At 37.7% G+C, this 15,418-nt stretch overlaps 1 protein-coding gene across 1 annotated transcript in view; it reads left to right on the forward strand.

The window, feature by feature from the left end:
• LOC126353799 (xylosyltransferase oxt) overlaps nt 1–15,418 on the forward strand; it is an 86,581-nt gene that overhangs the window by 41,446 nt on the left and 29,717 nt on the right. The window contains exons 11-12 of the mRNA XM_050002895.1: nt 1,038–1,169; nt 2,822–3,037. Coding sequence (XP_049858852.1) covers nt 1,038–1,169; nt 2,822–3,037 — 348 coding nt within the window. The remainder of the gene's footprint in view (nt 1–1,037; nt 1,170–2,821; nt 3,038–15,418) is intronic.

Raw genomic sequence — 15,418 nt, forward strand, 5'->3', positions numbered from 1 at the left:
ATGGAATGGCAGCAAAACATGGTAGATATTCTAATGCACTCATGCGAATCCAATTTACACTAGAAAAAAATTAGTTCCAGGTTTGTCCACAAAGTACAAATCTGGCACTGAGAATGCAGGAAAGACATATATAAATTTTTTCATATGTAATGGATAAGCATCGGGACGTGCGTGGAAAAACTCAAACAAATGAGAAAAGTATAACAATGATTTTATTATTAACTGCCGCTTACACAGTTTGTTCTTTATGAGCACTGGAGACAGCGACGAGATGCTGTACAGTGCCAGATTTGCAACTGGTGACCAAAAATGGAACTACTTTTTTTTCCCACCGTAAATGGGTTCTGCATTAATGCATTAGCATATTTACCAATTTCCACTGCCATATTGTAATTAGAGCCCACACTAGAACTCCATGAGTAGCTGCACTTCTATTATGCTATAACCAACTGGTAGTATTAAGTTATCTTTCATTTACTGAGGACACTGCATCACATTGAAGTTGCTGATATTTAGTCTCAGGATGTAAGTTGGCAATTTTATGTTCATGATCTGAACAATTTTTTGGGGCGGGGATAATAATGTTGGGAGGGCACACCACTTTAAAGATGATGTGCTGAGTTGTGGACGGGCACATAACAAGTAGTGATGACTGCTTAAATTCCAAATTCTTCATTCTGATTTAATCCAAGAAGTTAAAAATACTGTTGTACACCTTGCAGTGCAACTGTTCTGTGTGTTATTGAGTCTAAGGGAGTTAAATACTGATTCATCATTGTCCAAACCATTTGCAGCCAATCTCTCAGTCATTAACAATTAATCGGTGACAAAATTCATGTGCTGTTATCTACACTATGAAGCACTTATTGCACTACAGCAAATAAGCAATATTATGAATTGTATGCAGGACTTATGTATGGGAAAGCTGCCTAATTATGAAGAATGCGGACATTGACAGTGAAAAAAGGTTTTCTTTTCAAACAAATTACTTAAAATCTTGACGTTAACATTCTGAAATATTAAATTTTTATTTGCAGGGCTCATTGATACTGTTTGAGGCACAACTAGAAGAAGCAAACAGAATTGCAACTGTTAGACTGGAAACCTGGATAAAGCCTCAGGATCACATTCGAATTTTTGACCATGGTACCCTTCAGTCTGTGATCAAGGTAAGTGTAGCTATTATTTTTTCTTGAAGTAATGTACAGTTCATTAGAATATCTCTCAACACAAGAAAATGAAATGTAAATATATTTTTAGTGAGGACAGGAAACTTTTGCAAAAACAGTAACATGAAAAATAATGCAAAACTAACTGTTTTTAATGAAATAACTCAAAATACCTCACAACCTCCCCAAAAACGGAATGTAAATGCATTTTAAGTGGGGACAGCAAAACTATGCAAAAATGCTAACATGAAAAAATCACAAAATTAACTGTTTATAGTGAAGTAATATAAAATTAGTGATTTTTACGAGATACCACAAAATTTGTAATTTTGCCATATCAAAAGTTATAAATCTGAGGACAGTAGCTTATTAATATTTGTAGCTGATAGTTATTAAATGTTAGCACTGCATTTTGATATTTAATCTTCTTGAGTTTGAGGTTTGTGTAATATTAAACTGACATTCATTTCCTGTGTAACGAACTTTGAGATGATGACAAAAGTAGCACAAAAGTTAGCAAAAACACCACAAAACTTGGAAAATAAAAACACAGAGTTTGGCAAAATGAACAACATTGAATTTGGCAAAAAGTCAACATTGAATTTGGGAGAAAAAAGTAACACAAAAATTGGCAAAGAAGTAGCAAAGAATTTAGTGAAAATGCTGAATGTGGCAAAAAACACTGAATTTGGCAAAAAATAACTCTGAATTCCACAAAAAATAATGCTGAATATGGAAAAAACAGCACCAAATTTGGCAGAAAGCCACCAAATATTTCAGACAAATAATACCAAATTTGGCAAAACAAGTTGCCAAATTTCAAATTTGACAAAAAAATTACACTATATTTGACAAAAAAACCACTGATTACTTAGGAAAAGATACCAAGTTTGGCAAAAAATGTACTGAATTTGGCAAAAAATGCACCAGACTTGGCACATACATAATTGTGAATTATTAACGAATTTGCAAAAATGATGAGTCTGGCAATAAAAGAAAGAACAGACAGGTGTGAATATAACTCGCATAACTTAATTATGAGTGTAGATGATAGTAATAAAAGTTTCATGTAGCTAAGTGGCATGGGGCAAGTCTTTGTAGTGGATGTTACTTCAGCTCCCTGCATGCCCCTAACTTACTGCAGTTCTCCAACCATACAAAGAGGACCTACAGTTTAAGATGAAATTCAAACCGCATGTTATTTCTGGTGACTCCTCACATTGTAGAGATGTGAAGGTCAGGTTAAAACTAAGACCGAAAAATCTTTGGTCAGACCATGATATATGATATAGATAATTCCACAGGTGTCCCTGCTTCTGATGGGATGGGATAAAACAGTGACACATTTGGAACGGAGTTTAGTGGGTTGAAATCATGGGACTGGTCTTGCCTCTTGGTCTTCCATACAGACAAAACCTGTGTATTTTAGGATATTTTGCACCAGTGTAAATGCTCAGGGAAATCCCAGTTTTGAAATGATCCAGTGCAATAAATGTTATGATGTAATACATATGGTAGATGTGTATAGAACAACTATCAATATTTTTAAAAGTTTTCTATCTGTTTCTGTTTATTTGTCTACCCGGCTTCTCACATAAGCAGAAGAGGGGTGGTTCTTTAATCATCTGTGATATCTTAATTCCATTTTCCAGTCGGCAGTTGTGAGCTCTGATTACGATCAAAAAGAACAGCTGTTGAGGAATCATATACGGAGCTTAGGCCCTTTCTCAGAACCAGCATTGGCTGTTGAGATAGAACCAGCATTAGGAACTAATTCAGCAGTATCACTAAATCTGACAGCTCTCTGGATAGACCCAGCAGGAAGACTTGCCCAGGTTGCAGACATTCATGTTGATGATACTACCTTGGTAAGTACCTAAATATTAAATATACGAGTAATTTTCTAGAACCAGCCCCTTTCCATGAGTATGTATGAAAGATTTTATGTGCTATATCCTCAGCTTCTATAGATCGCATAGTAATAATTTTGTATTACTATAGCTGTAGTTCCCACATCTACAACATAATAGACCCCAAAGGTTGTACAAGGCGGAAGATTACATGTTGTATCACTATGTTCCTTGTCATTGCGCCATACTATATTTGAAAGTTGTCACTTTTCTTTTTTCTTGCAGTCTCTCAAGGATATCCTTTTATGTTTCTGCTTCCAAGTGAATTAATTTACATTTTTCAGTGTATGAGTGTTGTTGACTGCTGGATGATAATGCACCCTCTCTGTCAGATACTTAGAAAGAAAACAAAAAAAGTTTTCTCTCTGTGGATCATGTATGTTGCACAAGTTTATTCATCGTATACAAGCTTGCAACTACAGCTACACATAAGACTTGTGTTCAAAAAGAAAGTTTTGTATTACATTTTTTCTTTGGGGAGTACTGCTGGCTCTTTGTGGCTTCAGACGACTATTCTGTGTGCTGTGTTGCCTCTGTCACCCTGAAGCTTTAGGAACACACAACAAAGAATTACCAATTCATAAAAATGATATTCACAGGTACATGTTTGTAGAAACTAAAATAAAGTACTTGCATTATGAAAACTCTCATGTTACAGGCATGTGACACAATTTCATGATACGAAATTTTGACATAATTTTGGGATATGATGTCCTGTTCCATCACAAGTGCATCCTAATTCACAGTAGCTTTTCAAGAATTGAAACAGTTTGGTACATGTTATTGCAGATTAAATGAAACGGGTCCCCAAGCTAGATGGTGGTTTAATCTTGTTGGCATTTGTTACTTCTTCACAAATACTGCTACAGCATTTTTATTTATTTATTTATTTATTTTTTCCATTGTAGTTCTCAGGTACTGTAGTGTTGTTGAGTGACTGCCTGTCACTACAGCATAATCTTCAAATGCTGTTTGCTGTTCATGTTGATGCATAGACAAGGCGTAAGGTGAATGGATCTTGAGTATTCTGCAAGCATACAATTTCTTGATTATGTGTATTACCCAAGTCTTGTTTTTAGACATTCATAGTTGCTGGAGTTTCAGCTGGAATTCTGGTAGGATAGACTGATTATGATTGTGGTCCTGTGAGTACATTAGGTAAATAATGTCAGTTGCTGTCAACACTATAAAAGTTCAGCCATACATTCACTTTGTATTGATGTCAATCTGTTTGTCTTCAAAAATATCAGGAAGATTCCGTTTTTCATCTTTCCATTCATACTCTTCAACATGTGGTTTTCAGGGACAAGGATCACATGATCAGTCTTTTACAAAGGTTACCACATGTCTGTTTAATGAACTGTTTAAATAATTATTTTTAAAATTTGTTGGGGTAATGCTAAATGATTGCTGTGTTCTTAATTTTCATTCATTGTGACATACAGACATCATTGTAAAATTTATGATATTGCTTATTAACCAGAGATAATTATATGAACTGTAACACATGAACTTATGCTGAAAAGCCAGGTTGTTTTTATCATTTTTGCAACTGTGTAGTAACCCTTAGGAAGTTTACAGTGTACAATAATAATTACTGAAATGAAAAATTTTAAGCTTCCATGTTTTTGGCTTGATGCATAAGTTCATAGCATTTTTCCATTAGTTTAATAAACTCAACAGATACATGTAACAGGTGCTTTAGTCGTCATTAATATATTCTCCTTCACCATTTACAACAGTCTGCCAATGCTTAACTTTTTGAATGTGTGACTGTAAAAATCGCTTGGTGTTGAAGCGAAGAACTTGTGAAGCCATGTTCGGAGCACATTTTCATCTGGAAATCAAATTCCATGGAGGTCGTTCAATAGATAGCAGAAAAATTGAAAATCTCAGTTGTTGACAATAAATGTCAGCAGTGATTCATATGCACCACATTGTTGCTGCTCCATCAGATATAGAACATTATCTTTTGTGGTTGCGCACAAGTTTTTGTATGGGGAGTTGCTGCTTTGTTTAAACTAAACCATTCCTTTCTTTTCCATATGTTAGTATAAAGACACCGTTTCTCATCACCAGTAAAGATACAGGATATAATTGGTTGGTATTCTTCATGAGCCAATTGATAATGAGCAAGCAGAGATGCACAAACAGCCACCCACAAATTGTTATGATTTTGGTTTAGAGTGTGTTGCACCCATGCACCTGATTTTTTGAACCTTTCCCACAGCATGCAAATGTTACTTGGTTGTGGAATGATTACAGTTCATCACATTTGCCAGCTCTGGAGTACACTGATGCGCATCATTTTGAATTAATGCATTTAAACAATCTTCATCAAACCCAAAAGTCTTTTTGAATTTGAAGAGTCACATATCCAAATGATCCTCCTTAAAAAGAGAAAACCTTTTTCTTGATGTGCTTTATCCGATGGCATTATCCTCATACATGACACAGTTGTTTCTGGCTTCCTCCCCTCTGCTGTCACCCCTCTATCGGACTCAAACAGAAGAACATGTTGGAAATGTTCTGATTTCTTCACTTATCACTTCATTTTATAGCATCCAGAGCTCCACTCACTATCTCCAGATCACAAAATGACAGTATGTAAACTCAAATACCAACAGTGAACTAAAAATAAAAAATAACTGTTGCTAAATAAACCTGAAGTAAGGGTCATTCCATCTCAAATCATGCAAGTTATGTTACCCATCATCTCAGATTTTCATGAAACTTTTCTCATTTACATATACTTAAAACATAAGAACTTGTGCAAAATCTTTTTTCTCTCCAACTAAAACTTTTTTTATATCAAATTTTAAATGTAGTGAGCTTCTGATAACTTGGCTCTGCAAGAATGTCAATGCAATGTGGTGCTTTTATGTACATAAATGCCCCTAACTCGTGTGTTTAGGAAGCTTTTAATTTTTTTTTCATAAGTTATGAGAAGCACATACTTGACAGACATGTAATTATTTAAGCAGTAAATAACAATTCAAAAAATTTAATATGTGTCACTTTCCAATTTCCAGTAAAAATACAGACACATTGAAAAATCATTATTCTCATTTCTCCAACCTGGTGGAAACTAATAATTGCTCTTAAATAATTCCCAAGTCATTAGACATTGTATTAAAACAAAATTTCTTATGGGTTTTCTACAAATGGGCACATAAATAAATCTGGAATCACAATACTTAGTTTTGTGGTGGGAAAAAAAATTCTAAGTAAGGTCATCCATACCTGAGACCCACTGCTTCAGATTTTCACAAAACTTTTTCCACTTATTACTTTCTGCATGGCAGTAGTCAGTGCAAAATTACTCCACATACCTCATGTAATTTGAGAGGAAAAAATGGAATTTTTTTTACAAACATAAATGCACAACTGAAGTTTGTCATTTGGATTACATTACTTCAGACAAAAATAGTAATAGCAATAATAATAACAGAAAGTATCATATTTTCAACACATCACTGTCATATTTCTGCAGATGACACAGAAATGATGTATCTTTATTTGGAAAAAAATAATAAGTATTCTTGACTTAGGGGAATATAGAAAATCAACTTATGCTGCTGTTGTCTAAACAATGATTTTTAAATTTGTGAAACACTTTCTGACAGCTGATATGAGGTTTGTTTTCATCAAAACTCTAATATTATTTTTAAAAAGAGAAAAAAGAAGAAACACCCTCAGTTTGGATAGATATTGGATGTTCACTTAAAATACATCACATCATTGGTTAGAAGATAATTCAAATCAGATTATGTAAACTGAAAACCTGTAGTAAGTCTGCCTCATGAAAGTAAAGAACCAAAAGTTATAAATTTAATTGAAATATTTCATTACATGGGTTAACTTTATTTAGAGTGTCAAATTAGGATCTTTAAACAACAATTCTTCTGGCCACATTGATGTTAATTTAAAATGTATATGTTCAACAGCGAAGATCCCTGAAACTATCATGGAAACTTTTTAACAGCATCTCTGTTTTTAATCCACTGTGACAAATTACACTCTGTTAACTGCATATCTTTTTCATTAAAATAATACATTCTACCTAATGATGTTGATTTAGGCACACCAGCAGCACATAAAAGTTTTTCCAAAGGGTCAAAACAAGAGCCCTCCTTCTCAGGCCAAAAGAATGACACACAGTCCAGCATTGTGGTATTTCAGCAGAGATGCCTCAGATCACCATTTAAGATGCTACAGACCAGAAATGCCCATAAACCCCACATTATGTGATGTCATGGAGGTCCAACCATTTAGCACCTGGTGATGGTTTTACTGTCATAGCATGTGAACATTTGACCAGCTTTGCCAGTTTTGAGATACTCATTCACAGTCTCAGTGCAATAATAATCTGCTCTTTGTCAAAGTCGCTTATCTCAATGGATTTCCCCATTTTCAGCCCATATCTCTGCTAGAATGGTTCCCCGTCTGTGTCTCCTCTGTTTACATACCTTTTTTACCAAGTCACATGCCTGCAGTGCCACCAGGCAGTGTCTATCATCACAGCGGGTAGTGGCCATAATGTTTTAGTTGATCAGGGTATTGTTCCATCCAGGAATTTCCATTATTGAGTGTTTTATAACATTGTTTTTAATAACAGGAAAAGTTGGTCAAGGGAGCATGGCAAAGAATCTTTCAGAAAGCAACATTAGTCTTTTACACAAAATGTGTAATAGTAATGCATAACATGTCTTATGTACAGTAATCACGTTTGAGGATATATTATGAAAACTTTCTGCTTTGTATGATAAATTGTGAAACACGATAATTTACACAGTGTGACTTGCACTCACTACATTGGTAGCTCTTGTCTTTGTAATATTGTTTTCAAGTTGTCATCTTGCTTTCATGTCAACATATTACCCATTTTGACAAAGGTGACTCCAATAAGTTCCGTTCGACATTCAGGTTAGTTTGTCCCCTCATGTTTATCATACAGTTTGTTCGGAAGCATTAATGAAATCTCTGAAGTGGTACTGTTCTCATCTAAATGTATATTGCATGGTACAGAGAGTCCTGAAAATACAGTTATTGGGCTCATGATCACTGGTCATCCAGCTTTCCTCATAATCTGTCCTCACGCTTGGCCTTCCAAGCTTGTTAAGTAAGGTTTCCAGGGTAATAATGTCACTGTTTGCCCTTTAAGTAACTTTTTGCCTTCTTCTTATTCTATGACAAAAAGTAATTTTCGAAAATAAAACCACATTGGAATTATGTACTGAAGTGCTTTCATCTGAAATCCGAATAAAAGTATCAATTATCATGTTCCAAACATGCTTTGCCTGAACCCTCCCCTATTTCTACTTTAAAACAGTTCTTATCATTCTCATAGTCATCTCCAAATTCATTGTTCAAAAAATCAATGTCACTATCAGCAAAATCTCAGTATAATACACATTGCAATAATAACACATCTAAGGGTGCATGTGATAGTAATTAGCTGCTGCAAAGACACAAGAAAGAACAAAACTGGCACACTGACTTGCCCACACAAAATCTAGCAACAAATACTCAAATTACAGATTCTATTGAGATGTCCAGTGGTATGTAATACATAAGAAGATGCAGAGGAACAAAGGGAAACATCAAGAAAACGCACCTGTCAAGTTACAAATGGCTGACTTTAAGGCAGGCAACTGGGCCTGTATTTTTACAGGTGCAGCTCCAGAATGTAATTTGCCATTTTTTCACACCTGAACAAGTAACATTTAACTATACAATATAGAAATAAATAATACAAACAATTTTCCATTATGTTTCTTATAAATCATATTAAAAATGGGAAAGCTGGTCGTTTCTCTTGTTCCCTGATTAACAATAGATATCACAACATTGACATTGCATTTGACGAGTAGGAGGCATTATTACAACTGGCTGTCACACCATAACTTTATAACCAAAAGCAATCTCTTGTTTATCATTAACTTACGTCATTGTTATGCATCACATTCAGTGTCAGCTGTGATTAAACAGATTTTTTTGTAATTTAAACAGATTTCTTTCAGGCACAGTGAACAAGCTCCAGAATTGAGACCCTAATACTTTCTGTTAGTTTCTGTACGAGATTTGTTGATTATGTAAGCTCTAAGGGCTTCCAACTTTTGTTCTTTAGGTTTTGTGCAATAAAGTCGATACTTTTCAGTGAAAATTACATTAAATGAAACTACAAGTTTACTGTTACCAGTCACTGATTATTTGTATCCACAATGCGTTTGAAAGGTTTAAACCTCCATCATCACATGGATTCACGTGATTATGGGGGTTTAAACCTTTTGAAATGCATTGTGTAGATAAATAAACTGTTGCTGGTAACAGTAAACTTGTTGTTTCATTAAATGTCAATAACATTCACAGTAAAGCCTAACCTAAAATGTTCGCATTTAAAGAAAATTACATTTACATTGTATTTTGTGCATGTAAAGAGATGGCAAAAGTATACAAAGCACAGGGTTGTTGAAGCTGCATCTTTTTAACATGGTATTAGAAACTGTTAAGGACAGGATGTAATATTCATTTTTTTCCATTCATATAGTTCCAGGAAACAAAAATTAATTGTCGAGAGGGAAAGTGTGATGGTGTTACTCAACAAAATTTTAAGTTATTGTCAATACGTATAAAAACGAGGTGACCTTATTTTGGGACAGCTAGCAATCAAAACATTGGTTCCAAATAAATGCCATGGTGATACCAGCAATCTGCTAACATTTTTTACAGAGAAGTGTTGTAACAAAAATGACAAAAATGCTCCACATTAAGACAATCAACACATACATCAGAAATTTCTAACCCAGTGGTTCCCCACAAAAAAAGAACTACAAGTTCTAATCTAGCATTGTTTGCTCCGTATTAGGCACACATGGCTCACAGTTTTTTCTAACCTTGCCTTGACATCATGTTTTGTGCTAGCTGAGTATTACAGCATGGTTGCAATTTGTTAATAGCAGAGCCTTGCATCGCAGACAAAGCATTTCAGTCTAAAACATTCTGAAGCCATTTGAATACTATGAGGAAGAGCTTACTGTATGTAATTCACTTCTTTTCACAATGTCATGGTGGGACTGTAGTGCATAGATAATGAGTACCTCCAGTATGCTGGTGACAACACATTGCATGCAGATCCTTAGAGAATATCAAACCCACCAGCTCTCCATTATTTTAGGAATGCTGATTATCATGCTATGATGCATCTTTGGCAATCATAAATAATTTACCTGGAGACACATTATTAAATAGTTTCCAGGAACCAATTGCATTTTGATTTATTAGCAGGCCTCTTTACGCTCATTTCAGCAGTGGAGGCTTTCATAGCCGATATTTATTTGATGTTTTAAGTTGCATGGGCATTAGCCTCCGATTATTTTATGCCGAGAAGCAGTTACCAAAAGGAGTTGGCAGCCTTACACTAGGTGAGACGTGCAAGTTTTGTGCTTTCGTACAGATAAGTGATTCAGACTGAAATAAAACATAACTTAATACCAATAACTAATTACACATGTGTGTTAGTGCGTTTTTTTCAAGCTTACCGCTAAAGGATTCACTTTTCTTTGCATATTCGAAAAGATCATAAAGCAGAGTTACAATCGTATTTTTGTGTGTTTTGGAACAGTAAACTTTAGAACAATTAAATTAGATTCTTTTTTTCTTTGCACTAAGTTAAGTACAGCATACCCCTTCATTGTTTTAATTCTTATTTGTGAAGTGCAGCATAAATTTTATTTGATGAACCTAGAAACTTTACACATAGGAGCTTTGTTTGCATACAGTTGCAAGTAGGCCTGATATTTGTAAATGTGTTTTCTTGTTTTTCGGTAATGCAATCCACTTATTTTCACCAAATTATTATTTTTACCGTGAGTGAAAATTGCCTGACATGCCATAGAATTGTTAGTTCTGAGGCTTGGTGTGATGAATTCAATAATTTTTGCCATTAAGGTGACTGTAGTGGCATCGGAATTGGGAAGTGAATCAGACTCATCAATGGTTCTGTAGGATACGTAGTAGAGATAGGAAGATAGTGGAAAATGAGGGGAGAATTACTGCCATTCAGGCTGAGTTACATTAGGGTAAGGAAGATCCGGATAGGTTAATGAAGGAAAAGGGTCAAGAGAGGTGGGAACTGGCAACAGATAATGGAAGGAATAGGCTTAGAACTTTTTCAGATAGCTTTGTGGTGAATGTAAAAACTAAGTTTGACCTGTTGCTTCAGTTAGAAACTGATGAGCCTTAGGCAGAAGTAGGTGTAGAAGAGGCACGGCAAACTTCCAGTAGAAAATTGAGTAAGAACATAGGGAAGTCAGCGAAGAGAGAGAAAGTTTTGTTGTTAGGTAGTAGTCATTAGTCATGCCAGAGGTGTTGGCAAACTTCTGCAGGATGAATTAGGATCAAAATACCAAATCACCAAGTTTTTTAAACCTAGTGCTGGTCTGGGTCAGGTGACAGAGGATTTAGGTTCAGTCTGTGAAGATTTTACCAAGGAAGACACCAGGAAATGGTATTGACAGAGGTCCTGGTTGCAATATAGTGTATGACCTAGTAAAGATTGCATCAGTGTCGAGCCATACTAGTGTGGAGTTTGTGTCTGTTCTGAGATGCCATGACTGACCTCATTTCAACTCTTCTGGTTTGGCAGTAGGGTTAATTTGAAGTTGGAACATCTGCTTGGATTGGGTGCAGGGTCACATATTGGTGTTGATTCTCTCAGTAAGTGGGATTGTACTAGGCATGGCCTACACCTCAACAGCAAAGGGTATTGTAAACTGGCTGGGCTAATAGCAGGTAATTTGAGGGAGGGGGGGCACTGCCATGAGTGGTAAAATACCAGTGGTTGCAGGCACTGGAGCAGCACCTTCTTTAGCTTAGGTAGACCAGAAAGAAGTCAAGTTCTAAAAGAGGTCAGTTTGAGAAAGAAATTAAACAGCATAATTCTAGCACATAGGATCAGCAAAAGCAGCTGTTGGTTAAAAATTTTCATCAATCAGCAGAAATTTTATTTCCACCCAATTTAACTCAGTCAGTGTGAAATGCCAACTATCTTCAGTGCATCAAAATATTTGAGGCTAAGAAATAAAATTAATGAACTACTTATCTGCATTGATGAATTAGATTCATCCAACTCAGTTGACGTACTGGTAATCTGCTTCTCTGAAAATCATGTGACTGTTGGTATAGGGGTGTTAAGTGTTTAAGGATTTCAGTTAGTCCAGAAATGGTGAATGGAGGTGGTGCCACATTCATCAGGAATTGCCATAAATTTAATAACATAGACACTCATAAATTTTGCCTGGAGAAGCATATGGAGGCATTTGGAATAGAAGTAGAATTTAATAATAAATCATCCATGATAGGTAATTATCTACATGTAAATCGCTTTGACTTTATTGTCCTGTCTAACAACAAAAAAGATAATAAGTGATTGCTGTTGATTTTAATTCTGATTTTCTGGAAAACTCTTCCACTAAGAACTTATTGCAGTCAGTGGCATTGTCATTCAACTTAATTCATACTCTTAACTTTCCAACTACACTGATAAGCCAAAACATTATGACTACAGCCCACTGTGACATTGAATACCACCTGGCAGTGTTGCTGGCATGTGTCGCAGTTACTACAGTATGTAAGCGGAGCAAATCCACTGAGATAAGCAACTTTGACAAGGGCAGATTATTATTACACAGAACCTGTGAACGAAAACGGCAAATCTGGTTGAAAGTTCACATGCTACTGTCAGAAGGATCTGTGGAAAGAAGTAGAAGGGCAGTGAAACTGCCACTAGGCGCTAAATGGTTGGACGTCCATGACTCTTCAGAGAATGTGTGGTTCGGAGGCATGTCTGTAGGACAGATAGTGATCTGCGGCATCTCTGCCGAAATAGCACAATGTTGGTGCATGCACAAATACACTCCTGGAAATTGAAATAAGAACACCGTGAATTCATTGTCCCAGGAAGGGGAAACTTTATTGACACATTCCTGGGGTCAGATATATCACATGATCACACTGACAGAACCACAGGCACATAGACACAGGCAACATAGCATGCACAATGTCGGCACTAGTACAGTGTATATCCACCTTTCCCAGCAATGCAGGCTGCTATTCTCCCATGGAGACGATCGTAGAGATGCTGGATGTAGTCCTGTGGAACGTCTTGCCATGCCATTTCCACCTGGCACCTTAGTTGGACCAGCGTTCGTGCTGGACGTGCAGACCGCATGAGACGACACTTCATCCAGTCCCAAACATGCTCAATGGGGGACAGATCCGGAGATCTTGCTGGCCAGGGTAGTTGACTTACACCTTCTACAGCACGTTGGGTGGCACAGGATACATGCGGACGTGCATTGTCCTGTTGGAACAGCAAGTTCCCTTGCCGGTCTAGGAATGGTAGAACGATGGGTTCGATGACGGTTTGGATGTACCGTGCACTATTCAGTGTCCCCTCGACGATCACCAGAGGTGTACGGCCAGTGTAGGAGATCGCTCCCCACACCATGATGCCGGGTATTGGCCCTGTGTGCCTCGGTCGTATGCAGTCCTGATTGTGGCGCTCACCTGCACGGCGCCAAACACGCATACGACCATCATTGGCACCAAGGCAGAAGCGACTCTCATCGCTGAAGACGACACGTCTCCATTCGTCCCTCCATTCACGCCTGTCGCGACACCACTGGAGGCGGGCTGCACGATGTTGGGGCGTGAGCGGAAGACGGCCTAACGGTGTGCGGGACCGTAGCCCAGGTTCATGGAGACGGTTGCGAATGGTCCTCGCCGATACTCCAGGAGCAACAGTGTCCCTAATTTACTGGGAAGTGGCGGTGCGGTCCCCTACGTCACTGGGTAGGATCCTACGGTCTTGGCGTGCATCCGTGCGTCGCTGCGGTCCGGTCCCATGTCGACGGGCACGTGCACCTTCCGCCGACCACTGGCGACAACATCGATGTACTGTGGAGACCTCAAGCCCCACGTGTTGAGCAATTCGGCGGTACGTCCACCCGGCCTCCCGCATGCCCACTATACGCCCTCGCACAAAGTCCGTCAACTGCACATACGGTTCACGTCCACGCTGTCGCGGCATGCTACCAGTGTTAAAGACTGCGATGGAGCTCCGTATGCCACGGCAAACTGGCTGACACTGACGGCGGCGGTGCACAAATGCTGCGCAACTAGTGCCATTCAACGGCCAACACCGCGGTTCCTGGTGTGTCCGCTGTGCCGTGCGTGTGATCATTGCTTGTACAACCCTCTCGTAGTGTCCGGAGCAAGTATGGGGGGTCTGACACACCGGTGTCAATGTGTTCTTTTTTCCATTTCCAGGAGTGTATTTCAGAGCATGCTGTTCATCATGCAAAGTTGAACATGGAGCTTGGCAGCAGACTACCTTACGTGTTCCGCATGTTGACCCAGCGATATCATCAATTATGATTGCAGTGCCAATTATGATTGCAGTGCCCCTGGCCCGTTGGGATTCAACCATCAATCAATGGAAAAATGCCGGCTCTTTGGGTGATTCACATTCGTGCTGTGCTAGGTTGCTGATCATCTCAACAAAAGCCATCATCGAGATGAATGGCAGCTCGAAACGTGCAGTGTGTCACAGATGCAGACTGTTGGGAGCAGTTTTATGCTATGGGAGACATTCTCCTGCCTTTCAGCAGTATAATTGTCTGTATCTCAGAGGTGTCCCCCCCCCCCCCCCCCCCCCCCACAATTAACCTAGATTAGACCAAAGTCTATAAACAAGCCATGGATAACTCAAGTAATAAAGGTACCCTGTAAGACAAAAAGGAAACTATATCTGTCAGTCAGAAACAGCTCTAATGCAAATATTATAGATCATTACAAAGCATACTTCAAAATATTGAAATGGAATTCAGAGCATATGAATTATCAGAAAAGGATAGTCATATCAGATAACAAAGTGAAGACTATGTGGGATATAGTGAAAGAAGAGACTGGTAGAACCAGAAATGAGGTTCACATAGCATTAAGAGTAAATGATACACTTGGTAATAGATGAGTGCAGTGTTGCTGAACTTTTTAATAAGCACTTCATATCTATTACTGAAAAGATCAGACTATCAGGTTCAGTAGATACTGCCATGGGATATCTCGGACCAGTCAGTACAAATAACTACAATAATACCAGTATGAGCATTACCTTAACAACACCAGTAGAAGTAGTGCCCCTCATAAAATCCTTAAAATCAGGAAAGTGTAGTGGCTATGATAACATATCAACAAAGCTGATTAAATATTGTGCCTCAGAGTTTAATGACATTTTAAGTTGTTTGTGTCACCAGTCTTTTATCAGTGGAACATTAC

Source organism: Schistocerca gregaria, chromosome 3, assembly GCF_023897955.1.
Source record: "Schistocerca gregaria isolate iqSchGreg1 chromosome 3, iqSchGreg1.2, whole genome shotgun sequence".
Lineage (NCBI taxonomy): Eukaryota > Metazoa > Arthropoda > Insecta > Orthoptera > Acrididae > Schistocerca > Schistocerca gregaria.